The sequence below is a fragment of the Xiphophorus couchianus genome, chromosome 20, assembly GCF_001444195.1.
Source record: "Xiphophorus couchianus chromosome 20, X_couchianus-1.0, whole genome shotgun sequence".
Classification (NCBI taxonomy): domain Eukaryota; kingdom Metazoa; phylum Chordata; class Actinopteri; order Cyprinodontiformes; family Poeciliidae; genus Xiphophorus; species Xiphophorus couchianus.
In genome coordinates, this window is record NC_040247.1 from 30282342 (window position 1) to 30295550 (window position 13209).

The 13209-nt window shown below is 41.3% G+C and overlaps 1 protein-coding gene across 4 annotated transcripts in view; it reads right to left on the reverse strand.

Annotated features, from left to right (window-relative positions):
* Positions 1–13209, reverse strand: part of sox13 (SRY-box transcription factor 13) — a 28459-nt gene that overhangs the window by 2167 nt on the left and 13083 nt on the right. Inside the window, exons 4-12 of one of the 4 annotated variants that reach the window (XM_028002063.1) lie at positions 12359–12445; positions 10939–11111; positions 10049–10117; positions 9757–9868; positions 7220–7293; positions 6550–6706; positions 4680–4798; positions 1828–1921; positions 715–885 (exon numbers count right to left, since the gene is read on the reverse strand). In XM_028002063.1, coding sequence (XP_027857864.1) covers positions 715–885; positions 1828–1921; positions 4680–4798; positions 6550–6706; positions 7220–7293; positions 9757–9868; positions 10049–10117; positions 10939–11111; positions 12359–12445 — 1056 coding nt within the window. Of the gene's footprint in view, positions 1–714; positions 886–1827; positions 1922–4679; positions 4799–6549; positions 6707–7219; positions 7297–9756; positions 9872–10048; positions 10118–10938; positions 11112–12358; positions 12446–13209 lie in introns of all 4 variants that reach the window. The other 3 variants (XM_028002064.1, XM_028002062.1, XM_028002061.1) reach the window with 3 other exon arrangements.

The following is a 13209-nucleotide window of genomic DNA, read 5'->3' on the forward strand; positions in this document are numbered from 1 at the left end:
TTGAGGCTTGAAGAAAACCATTATGAGAATATCCTTCCAATGTTTAATGACTAAAAGGCAAAACATTATCAGTTCAAGTTGAAGAACGAGAATTATTTCAGTTGTTATTGCCAAGCACAGAATTTCTCTACATGCATGAAAAGCCTGGAATGGAAACACTAGCAACCGTTTTGGAGTGACGCTGAAGCGCCACGAACCAAATTTCAACCGCAGCCATTCAGCTAATATCTTTTTCAATATGTCAAACCAAGAACAGTTATTCAGTAGGATGTACTAAAGGTAAAGACAATAAAAGTACAACATATGAAAAAAACGGCAACAACAATTATGCTAATGCAGTTAGCTAGGTATAGTTAAGAAGCTAGCAAGTTAGCAAGCAGGCTACTGTGTTAACAGAAAAGTCAAAGCTAGGTTTTTTAGCCTCATTTTGGATGTTTTATTTCATATTTAAACAGCAACTTTCTACTAAAGAAGAACAGACGAGACCATCAACTAATAGACAAGAGGTGAGCTAGCTAGAGATCTGTGGTGCCTTGGTGAGGCTTTATTACTGATCTTAGCATCAGATTTTATTTTATATTACCCGACTTGCTGGATGTTGACATCATCTTTGCCAAAAGCTACAGTTGCAACAGATTTTATTAACCTGACTTTCTAGGTATTGTTTACGTCAGATGCAGAAACCCACCGCCACCAGCCACTGGGAGGACCCACCTAGGATCTTGCTGATGGAGGAGTTGTGCATGTCTGGGAAAGCCTGGAGGATCCTCCTGCGCTCGTCCTTGGCCCACACCATGAAGGCGTTCATGGGTCTCTTTATGTGGCCGGTAGAGGAAGTGGGCCGGGTCTCAGAGTAGCTGCCGGGAACAGAGACGGGCAGGGCCCCTACAGCAAGACACAGACAGGTAAGGCTTGAAATGTCTTCCCCCCCCATTAGTTACTTATCAAGTGTGTTTACTTTTCAAACCACTGTACTTCTGATTTCAGCTGTGGGTCAATTCACAGGATTGTAATCAAGTTTTATATCTTTTTACATTTGGAAGAGCCGTATCAGAGGTTGTTCAAAATGCGGTGCTACATGTGCAAAGATGGAAAACTGAAAGTCCACAGAGGACGGCTGGTGTTAATTGTTAGAGGAGAGCCTGAGATTAAAATGGAAAGTTTGGATGCCGCGTCACCCAAACATACTAGTTTATTATGGATGGAAAAAAAATGTTGATCAAGTTTATGCAAAGTCAGTGTGTAGCACTCTACTGCCATTCATTACCGTTTGTGTCCCCATTGCTGCCAATTGACTTCCACTCATTGGAAGACAAAATGACTCCTGATCAAGTCAATAAGAATCTTGAGCAATCTTCTTCCAGTACGTGTTGATTTTTAGAGTCACACATTCACCTACCATAGACTAAGTAGATTGTAAAAAATATATTTTTAAATAGTTTCCATGGCTGCTATCCACATTCAAATCACATCTAGGAATACCCTGATGGAACAGATTTTAATGTATGACTATTCTAATTATTAGGACTTAGTTTGATGTACTTAAAGTTTTGCCTGTAATTTTTCTTTATTCCTGTAAAGACAGTGTTTAGAAAAGCACTGTACAAATTAAATGTATTATTATTATTATTAATTTGTCTCCTGTCAAAGTGACACTGAAACATTTACTAAGAGGGGAAGACATCTTGAAAGTCTGCTGTCCTATTTTGACACGTTTCAATTAAAACACAGTGTTGGTAGTTGAAATATTCCAGTGCCAACGTAACGTTCTGGTGAAAAGCCTTTATTCTGAGTAAGGAACAGCAGCAGCATCGTGGGAACACCTACCCTCAGAGTCACTGCTGAGGTGCTCCTCGCCGTGCCTCTCCTCACTGCGCTCACAGCGACTTATTTTTTCCGCACGAGGAGAACCTTTATAATCCTGCAGACAAAAATAAAAAACAAAAAGAAGCCAATGAAGTCATCCATGGTGTAACCTCACTGGTATATCAGCATTTGAATTTGGACCGTGGTAAAACAATCACCCAGTGTTGGAAGAGTGGCACAAAGTTCTATTTAAGGTAAGAGACACGGCGCCGGCCAATCAGAGGCTGCTCAGAGTGTAGCGCTGCATGTGCAAAGATGGAAAACTGAAAGTCCACACAGGATGGCTGGTGTTGATTGTTAGAGGCCGAGATTAAAATGTAAAAAAAAAAAAAAGTTTTTTTGTTTTGCAAAACTGCTGTTTTATCTGTCACCTACTCTGCTGCTGCAAATTGCGAACAGAGTGGAGAGGAGTGGAATACCAAAATAGGTCAGTCAACAGTTTTGGTGCTAACACAGCAGCGCAGGAGACATGGAGCAGGATAATAAAGGAGAGGACGAAGAGGAGGAGGAGGAGGAGAGCTAAGTACAGTATTAGTGAGGACAAAGAGGGAGGGCAGGTGGCTCTGTCAATGCCACACTGAGGCCTTTGTGGTATTGTGAGGCGGCAACAGCTGTTGCTCAGGACAAGGCTGAGAGCTGGAGATTCAGTCACCTCAAAGAATGAAGGCTGGGATGGGAGGCCGTCGTCACGAAGCCCGATTCCTAAAATACTAGACTGTTCCTCAACGACAACAGAAAAGACACAATTCAATTTTGAAACCATTTCCTTGAACTTAAAACGCAGACGAGTGTGAAAAACAAGCACGGACGATTACTCTAACGCTGTGTGCTGAACTGTAACAATGTGCCTCAGTGTGTGGCTGAACCACAGCTGGGATATTTGTCCATCAGTTTAGTGCTGTGAGAAGCATGACTCCCTGTAATCCAAAACCACGCTGACCTCTAAATTGCATCCTACATGTCAGATGGAGACTGACTTGAGACTGCTTTCCCATTCCCTTATGGAGTTTAATCAGCTAGAGGCTATTTGGAGTCCGCAGTCTCATTTAATACCCTATTTGTTTCCATATGTCAACAGCGCTGCCACAGTGTTCCTATTTGCCACCTATATTAACTGATTTAAAACGACTTTTATACGTGTCTGAACACGAAGACATGGAGTGCTTGTTTTGTTTAACCCAAAGTCCTGCAGCTATGAAGTGTTCCTGTCAGATACGGTGATCCTCTCTGTACAGAGTGAGTGTGCTGGAGATAAGAGGGGTGAAATGCAAATCCTAATACTATGTAGGACTACGAGTGTCCTCAAATGGTCAGATCATCATTAGTTCAATTATTCAGAACATAGGCCCACTGGCCTGCTGTTGGAGCCACTTCAAGCATTCAGCAACGCAAGGCGAGTTGAATCTTCATCAGTGCAGACAGAGCTTCTGCAAGGGTGTAATGAGATTTAGTAATGGTATCATACAGTCACTGCTGTGACATTTCTGCAGCACTTGCATGAAATCTCTAACAGTGGCACATCTAGCTGATTTTTCCAGTGGTTTCCAGTGGAGCAGTTATATGATTTCTCTATTGTCTTAGGCAAAAGACCACAAACCATCTCTCCTGCTAGCGTTAGACACAAGCTTGTTTTGGTTGTATTTACCCAGAATACCCTGTGCAATAGTGCACTTCCTGCTGTTGGAGCAGACTCCAATTCGCTTGACGTTCGTAACACACCTGAGTTCACCACAACCGAACCAGGACCGAGGTTTTTCAGGCGGACCAGAGCTTACGTTTCTTGCTCCTCATCAGAGTTCGGTTGTGCATTCACACCTCCCCAAACGAACCAGACTTTCTACAAACAGAAGTTGGACTGAATCGGACCAATGCCACACTGAATGAAGCTATGCTATTGCTACAGTATTGATCCAAACAACAATCAGGCGTTACAGCCAGCAAAACGCTGTTAAAGGTTACGTAACACCACAGCTCATTACTCTAAATATTTATTTTTGCCCATGAGAATGAGTTATATTTTCATGGATTATAATATGCTGTAGGTCATCTCTGTAATTTTGGCCACAATGACTAGAAAACACTATATAGCTGTTTTGTTTTGACAAACTAAATTCCTTTCAGTTACACATCTTACAGTGATGTAGTTCTGGCTGCACTCTAATAAATGTTTTCTATATATCTCTGCTGATTGAGTAAACAAATATTGAAGCAATAAAATAACCAGGAGATTACAGGAAAAGGTTCATCCCCTTGTGACCTTTTGCTCTCATCCGACTTCGTGCTGCTACTGATCCATTTAACCATGAAGGTGACGCTACGCTCCGACTATATGATGTAGTACTGATGTAGCTTTTATGGTCACAGATTATTCCATAACCAAGATGAGACCGACAGGAGGTCAGCATCAGGTCAGGTCAGGATGAACTCTCCACTGTTTGTGTCTGAGAGGAAGACTGAGGAGATCAAAGTAATCGCACCCTAATATAGGTTGTGTTTTCAATTGTTAGAGCTTCCAGTCAGGTTGGTACAATATGTTCTGTTCGAACAGAAAAATTTTGCATGTCACATGGGCATAATAATTTGTTTCATATTTTATTTCTTAAGTTGTTTCATTCCATTTTATTTTATTTTCTTTTTGATTGTTTTAAAGTCTGTTCGAAATAAATAAATAAATAAATAAATAAAATATCGCCAAGTTACTTTTATACAACCTACTAACTTTGGTGAATATTCAGATTCAGCATAACCAGATAGAACCAAGATGCGTCTACCAAAGAGCCCGTCTGTTCAACAAGCATGTAGACACAACTCACCATTTTTCCAGAACCGTCTCTCTCTCTGTCCCTGTCTCTCCCTCCATTGCTGTGACTCCTCAAGAGCTGCTGGGCATCATGGATGGCCTGGGTGACCACGTCGCCGTCTCCTAGGAAATCTGATGACAAAGGCAGAGCAGACGGACGAAACACTTGAAAACGAGCGACTAGGTGGAAATAAAAACAGGGTAAAAAAAAGAAGATTGTAGCCACTACAACTACAATAAACTACACACATGTATTACTGTAACAATTCAATAATTCAAAGGAGCAAACTTTCTTTTTATTTACTTCATTTCAAAATTCACCAACAGAGATGACAATGAGAACAAAGCGGATGATCTCTAAAGGGACAGTGGGAAATTTCTGAAGTAGGTTTCTGTTTAGAAGGTACGGGCAGTAAACGTCTGACTTGAAGAAGAAAACTCCTTTCCTGGTTTTATGCTATTTTGATTGACAGGCTGCTTGTTGAGGCTAATGCTAATGCCTATACACTGAGAGGCATTTTATCACCTTAGCAACTTTAGTCTCAAAAATTTCCAATACTTTTCCAGAAGTGTTCCCATGGATTTCTGTGAAACCTTCTGGACTGGAGATCAAAGGTTTATGTGGCTGGAATGCCGCTTTTCTATTGGCCCAGTTCACACCATCTCGTGTATGAACACATACATATAAATACATAAGTATTAATATACTTATGTACATCAAGATTCCAGTAATCTCTTTGTGTCGCAAAGCCAGGCATGTTAAACGTCTTCAGTAAGGTTCAAAGAAGACTGTACAATATTCAAACCATCTTTGTTTAGACTCTCACTTTGAAGAAAGAAAAGCAGCAGTTCCTATAAAAGCCTATTTTAATACTTCACACATTAATATGCATCAATATGCTCAGTGGAAACCATCTTAGTGCTACAGCAGAAGCTAACATTTACCGTTTTCCTTCTTTCCACTCTGAAGAGGGTCCAGCCAATCAGTGGCCAGGAAAACAAATGCTGCTCCTGGATTGGCTGCTGTGCAATAGCGTTTAAAGTAGCAGTGTAACCTGCTATTCCTAAGCTACACTTTTTTTTCCAAATCTTTTAGATGCACTCTACAAATTAAAAAACAAAAAATTGATGATGAGGTTTCTCTGAAAATAATTTGGCGTTACGTTCCACAGAAAAATCCATGACTAGGTGAATCTGTCAGTACTGATCTGTCACTAGGCGGGGGGTCCACTGTAATAATCAGTGCATTCCCTAGTGTACTACAAGCCTGGCAGGCTGCCAGGCTTATAATACAGTACATGTGTTCATATACTGCCCCCTGCAGGCTAACCGTTGTTTGTTTTTTAAAACACCAATAACACTGAGAGCAAAGACGAGTTAAAGAGTCTCCTTGGTGAGAAGCACAATGGTAGCACAGCATGGTCAGAATATGAACACATTTTTATTCACTGGATCTCTGTAAACACTTCCTGTCTCTACTGGTCTGCATGCCAACAACTTCAGTGAACAAAGAGACAAATCATGGATAAAGGATAAAAATAAATAAATAAAAATTATGTCTTCCAATAACCCCTAGTTAGCGAGTCATATTTTCAAATGTCCAGTCAACTTTAAACCTTTTTTCCCAAAGACATAACGGACGTTCTGGGGAAAACCCTGAATAATGACTTCATTCTTCAGCTGGTGGTGAGTCCAAGCACTCCAGTTCAACCAGTAGAGATTTCAAGAGCAGCCATTACTGCAGCTTGTTCCTTATTCTGTCATAGTGGATGCACATCACATTAAAACTGGAAAAACGTTTTTTTTTTGACTTCATATATTATTTTACATCACAGAAACCTGGCAGGTGACCTTGGGACGACCCCAGCCTGCGGGTTACTCACTGAGGGCGGGCCGCGGCGGGCTGCGGGACACCTCTCTGGGTCTGTAGGCGCCCTGCATGGATCCCACTGATCCCAGCTCCAGGCTCAGAGGGCTGGACGTCTTCCCCAGCTCCATCCCCTTGGGCTTGGAGGTCAGGTTCAGCGGCTGGCTCGCCTCCTGCGGAGAGAGCAAACCATCAGGGGGGCGGGGCCTCTGCCGACGCCAGGCGGAGCGACAAAGGATGAGGGTGTGCGCGGATCCCGGGTATGAACAGTACACCTGACATGTTGGAGCACATCCGTCACACCTTAGCATTTTTTTTTGTTGTCTTTTTTGCCTTATTCTCATCCTCTCATTCCTTTTGTTTACTCAAGCTGTGTTGGTCCATCTCTCCTTGAGAACCTTCCGTGCAAACGGCTTGCGCTGCACCTACACCGCACACACTGAACCTTTGAACAGAGGGTGTGGCGTATTCCTAAAGCTTTTCAGCCTCCTAAATACTAGAAAAACCCATTGTTTGCTCAATCCCGAGAGAATCACTTTCCTTAACATTGCTTTAAACCACAAACACACATCCAGCACCTACACCCACTGCAGAGCAAATAGGTTCCCATCTACCATCTTAATGGGCGCAATCAAATAGCAGGCGGATAAATGGGAGGTAATGTAAACAAGAGTGTGATGCGGTACCTGGCGGAAGGAGCTGCTGCTCCTCTTGATGGGCGTGTGGTGGCTGTTTGGGAGCAGCTGCATGGGATAGTCGACTGCTGGAAAGAGGCAGAGCACAGGTTTACAGGCTGCAGGCGGATCTGAACCAAGAAATGTTCAGCGTGCGCTTCCATTGACCGTGTGATTGTACAAACTGGAACAGCCAAAGTAAATTTGCTTCATGGAAACGCGGCAATTTCAGGGAAAAAAAAAGAAAAGAAAAATCAATAAAAGTTGTTGAGCTGTAATGAGGTGGCTTTTCTGCAGTATCTAAATTAGCATAATTACAAAACTGCAATGAACACACTTTTATTGCATCGTGCGAGTCGTCATTGCGTTGTCACCACTTCCTGTCAGCATCTCCAGACAGGATTAAAGCAACAGGAAGTAGAAGGAGGATGACGACGTGGAGAGGTTGTTTTTTTTAATGACATTGTGTGAACAAGTGATTTTAATTACATTTGTCATTTAATGGAAACACCGCAATTGCAAAATAATTGTTTTTGTCAACATTTGCGGAATATGGACAACGTTTTCCACACATTTTGTAATGGAAACACAGCAACTAATACACCGGGGTGGTCGGAACATTTTCCTGACCCTTCACAATTATAGTGAGCTACTCTGACCAACGGAACATTGTGATAACGTCTAATGACGTTTGTGGCTGTAATGTAACAAAGTAAGAAATTCAACCTGGGAATACTTTTGCATGAACTGAACCACGCCGCCAAGGCAGTGGGTGGTCCGGTCTGACGAGGGGAAAAACAAATGAACAACATCTACCTGAACGTCATCACAGACCAAATGCACCCCTTAAAGAAACAGCATCCCACGATACCAGTGGCATCACTGATGCCAGATAAAGCAAAACATGGTTCAGGATTGGCTGGAAGAAACAAGAAATTTGAGGCGCAGCTCAGAATTAGAAAATTCACCGAGTGATAATCGGATTGAGAATAAATATGATCTGTTCCAGTCTGTTCTGATCGGCTCGATTTGGACTCCAGCTATGCTGGACTGGACTGTATTTGGTCCATTTGATTAAACTTAAATTCTATGAAGGAGAGAAACTAACAGAACAAAACGAAATTCATGAGCAACTACTGTACGTCCATCCCAGGTCATTTAAATCCATTTATTACAGTCCAACTCGCTCCTGTTCAGTTACCATAGCGACCCAGCTCAACTCCATCAGCTGTGAGACATTGCAGTGAGGTAACCGAGTTAAGCTGGACTGAATCTAAAGCGTGTGGATAAAGAGCGGTGCTCATTTATAGTGTAATGCGGGATGGAAATGACAAGCAGAGGGACCAACAATGACTTTATGGACACACCAGCAGTTTGCATGCTTATCATAACCTGCATAGTTAATATCTCCATGGAGATACCAGCGCTGATGTTGCTACAGTAACAGAAAAACACTGAGGGTGACTGGTTCCTCAATTGGTGACTGTGCAATGTTTTCATGACTTATGTTTTTATGATGTAAAACATTTTGAACTGCCCCGTTTGTGCTTCTCAAACAAACTTGATTGATTGATTGATCGATTCATTGAAATGCTCCAAATAACAATTTTTTATGCTATCCAACATCAACACTAACATGTGTAAATCAGTGTGATGATATGAATTATTATTTGGAAATGAGTTTTTCCAGAGTGGAATAATCATAATAAAATTTCTATGGAACTGCCTAGAAAATTCAAAGAAAAAAATCCCAAAGTACTTAAAAAAAAAAAAATCAAAAGAAATAATTTTTATAGCAATCCCTGAAAGATGATTAAAATGATGTTCCCTTGATGTTTTTAATACGTCTGACAAACTTAGATAAGAGGTGGTGCATGTTGCTTATCTGTCCTATGTGGACATCATATCACTCTTCTAGTTTAGGTAAAACAAAATAAAAAATTCTGAATAAATAAATATAAATCAGCGATTCAGGTTTTCAGGAATAAATGCATCATTACAGACGTTAAAACAAAAAGAGTCCATTAAGAGCTTTTATATGTCAGCCAAATGAGTTGTGGAGCAAAGCGGCGGTGATGAGTCGACACGGCGGAAAGCAGAAACGTACTTTCAGATTACATGAGGTGTAGAAAGGCCAGGATGTTCCAGGTGCAGCTGGAAAGTCTTCAGTTAGTTCACTTCCAAATCATTATTTCATTTTAGTCCATAATTCAAAAGTGATTTTAGATTGGACCATGTTCTGACAGGCTAGTTTAAATTCACCTGACGTTTTAGGGAAAATCCCAAATGAACAATACGCCATTGATGTTCAGGGTGCAGCTGATGCAAATGTACAATATTTAAAAAAATAAAATAAAAAGAGGCACCACCAAAATGAAAGTCAGCAGCCTTTCTTCACACACCTGACGACAACACCACCTACTTACACAGTTATGAACTTAGTGGCTATTCTAACGTTCCTCCAATCTGTTGTCTTTCTCTCCATGCTGCCATTTCTCGGTTTCAGTGTTTGTTTGTTTTTCTCTCTTTCTTTTTTTACTTCTACTCACTCGGCTTGCAGGGGATGGGCTGCAGAGGCAATGTCATCGGGGGATCTGAGGAGACGGGGAGGGTCTGGGTGTTGGGGTGGAAAGCCGGGATCATCACGTAGGGCATGTTCACCTGCTGGGACAATAAAAAAAACCAAAAAGGAACCTTACACAAAATGTTCTGGGGTCATTTTCTCCAGCACTCTAATGTGCTGACCTGCGGCGAGAACTTCTCATTTGTAATGGTCATCTGGTGCTAGATGCGCCCGCCGTGATATATGGAGACACACGAAAGCTCTGGAGAGGAGCTGACCTGGATCTGCTGCTGAAGCAGGTTGATCTTATGCTGCTGCTGGATCAGCTGCTGCTGCTGCTTGGCGATCTGAGAGACGAGGCACATTCATTAGCTGCTGTGTGAGCAACCAGAGACGCACGCAGTGCAAGGAAAAAAGTCAGAGCACTGCCACAATCTGTCACATTTGCTCAACAGCTGCGTTTCCATTACAGATGTGTGCAAATCTTTGTCTACGTTCTGCTAATGCCGAAAAAAGAAACTATTTCACATTTGCGGTGTTTCCATTAAATTAGAAATGAAATTAAAATCACACATGAATAAGTTTGTTGACATGATAAGCGATTCAAAATCATGGTGCTGACGGATGTCAGTGTTTTATGCAGGCTGCGGAGCCACAAGCCCCGAAGCCTAGCAGCTACTGTGGAGCCACTACGTATGCAGCGTTTTGGGGAAATTGTAGTCAGTGATTTTACAGAAGACTTATGGATTCGACACACTGAAATGTCACACAACGTTTTAGGAACTGTGATGCTGCGAGAGCTCTAGAGGAGCCAGCTGCGCACTGTCTGCAAAAAAACAAAACAAACCATCTTCCTCCTACTGCTGCTTCCTGTCTTCTTCCTCTGCATTTCTGCCAGTAGTAACAACCGGTTGTTGATCATGTGACCCTTGTGATGCAAAAATTTTATTTTATTTTATTTTTTTAATTCAGCTGAAGAAAAGAAAAGAATCACCTAAAATGCACGTTTTTGCGTCGGGATGCACGTTTTTCATCAAGCGAATTTGTTTTTTTGCAATTTCAATTGGTTCTGTGGTTGGTGGAAACGCAGCTGGTGATGTTCTGAAATGCCAGACCACAGGAACGTCTCATATCATCCGACTGATGATATTCCTGCAGGAAGCCGTACCTGCTCCTGCTGCTGCCGGGCCAACTCCATCTGCTGCTGCTGCTTCTCCAGCAGCAGGGCGGCCATGTTCCTCTGCTCTGAGTGGGCCCCCAGCAGCTGCTCCCTGAGGCCGCTCAGCTGGTTGATCATCATCAGCAGCTGCAGCTCCTTCTCCGCCAGAGACTCCGGGGTGCCTGGAAACCATTAGAGCAGGCGTGTCAACCTGGTTTTCATTTCGTCCCACATGCACACACACACATCACAAATATCCTAAAAAGTGCCGATGGTGGCAGAATCTGTTGATAAAACTTCCCATTAAGAGACTATTAAAATGTGAATAAATAACAGTCTGATGAGAATGTATCAAAGTTAAATGACACTGAACACAACACCGTTTGGCACAATACAAATGCCGGATTTGGACGCGAGTTTGACACCTGTGAATAACTGAATCTAAAAATAAATATTTATTGGAAAATTCTTTTGATCATTTTTAAGTTTTCTGTTATAAAAGAGAAATTTTGTTTTTGTGAGCAACGGTTCAAATTTGACAAAATGTGGATTCCTGTTTTTGCAGGAAACCATCTAATGTTTGCCACTCATTTTCAGTGAGTGATTAATTAGTTATTAACTTTTTTTTTTTTAATAAAAATGACATTCCCTGATATGACGGACTTTAGTAGTACATAATATTTATGCACCGTATTCCAGTAATCGCCATAGCTGTATTTCAGATGTGTACTAAGTAATGAGGTGGTGATAAAATTGTCTGATCTTGATCTGGATCTGCTGGGTGGAAACTCAAACACCAGATCATTTCACAGTTAGGCGGAGATGTGGCCAGGCTGTTTAAAAACATCTGTGCCAATTTCCTAAATACAACTTAAAATTTCAAATCCATAATCATAAATTGTCTTTTGCTAACAATGACAGTGAAACTTATCCAAAAGTGGCAAGCAGGATGGAGACGCTAATAGCAGCTGGGAAGATCAAGCCTACAAATCGTCTTCATTCCATTTAAACGCTGCAGTTGTTGCCATAACTTTGGGTCAGTGTTATGCTTGGGTTGTTGACAAAAAAATTAAAAAAAATTTTTTTCAAACTCTACAATCCCTTTCCTTTACCAATCGTACACAAAAAAATAAATGAATTTAAAAAAACCTGAAATTTGCTACATTATTTTTTAATAATTTAGCAATAAAATTACAAAATTTATTACTGGCCATCATAGTTTAACATAAAGCGTTATTATCATTGCACCCATGCAACAACAACCGCAATCAGTTTTAACCAAACACAGTAAGACTATTAATGGAATATTAAAGCACAGTTGTTCCATTTAATCTAAAAACCACCAACACTTAATGCAATGAAATACAAACAATACACGCAGTAAATGGAGTAAAGTTGTTTTTCTTTTTGTTTTCTTAGCAGAGCTGACCTTTTAGTTGTCCTGCGCCCACTGAGCTTTTATCCAGAAGTTTCTCCTTCCAGTCGGCGTTCAGCAGCTTCTCGATAGTCGGCATTACTGTTAACAGAACCAAACAGGCACTCAGCTGAACTGCTCGGCGCGGCACTACACGACACCCAGAATCTACTCCGTCAAATCAAAACACATCTAACAGTAGCGCTAACTGCTTTCTGCGTCTCCCCGCCCGCCCGGCCTAATGGCACTGATTGGAGAAGACGGTCGGGATGTCGAAGGCCGCGGGATTGTTTGTGCATCAGGGAGAAATTTGGAGTGTTTGAGTGGATCAATATTTGGACAGAGAATAAACCAAGGTCACAGAGTGGAGAGAATTTGAGAAAAAAGAAGAAAAAAAAAATCAACCAAAGAGTTCAGAATTGTGAAAAACATTTCTTGAGGGTAGAGAATGAACAAAAAAAGCAGCTTCAGTCCACTTTAAATCAATCTAGAGCCCAGCAACAGCATGACTGAGCAACAATACAAAATGTATTTCTCTTAAAATGTTATGAATGTAGCTTGAACATATGATTACTTAGAGAGCTTGATTCTAAAATCACAAACAAAAAGTCTTTGATACTGAAATGTTGGCCTCCGGGGGATGTTGTGTGTCCATTTCCTACACAGCATACACATTGCCCTCACCTGTGGGGGCGCTGCAACAAGAACCACTGACGGAAACAAAAAAAAACTTCTGAAGAAGAAGTTTTTTGTTTTTTGTCAGCAGTTTCTGATTCAGAAACTGTCAGAATATTTGTCTAAAAGCATTGATTATCCAATCTGGGGTTGGTCCTAAGGAAACAAATTCAGTAATCAAAAGGTAAAAC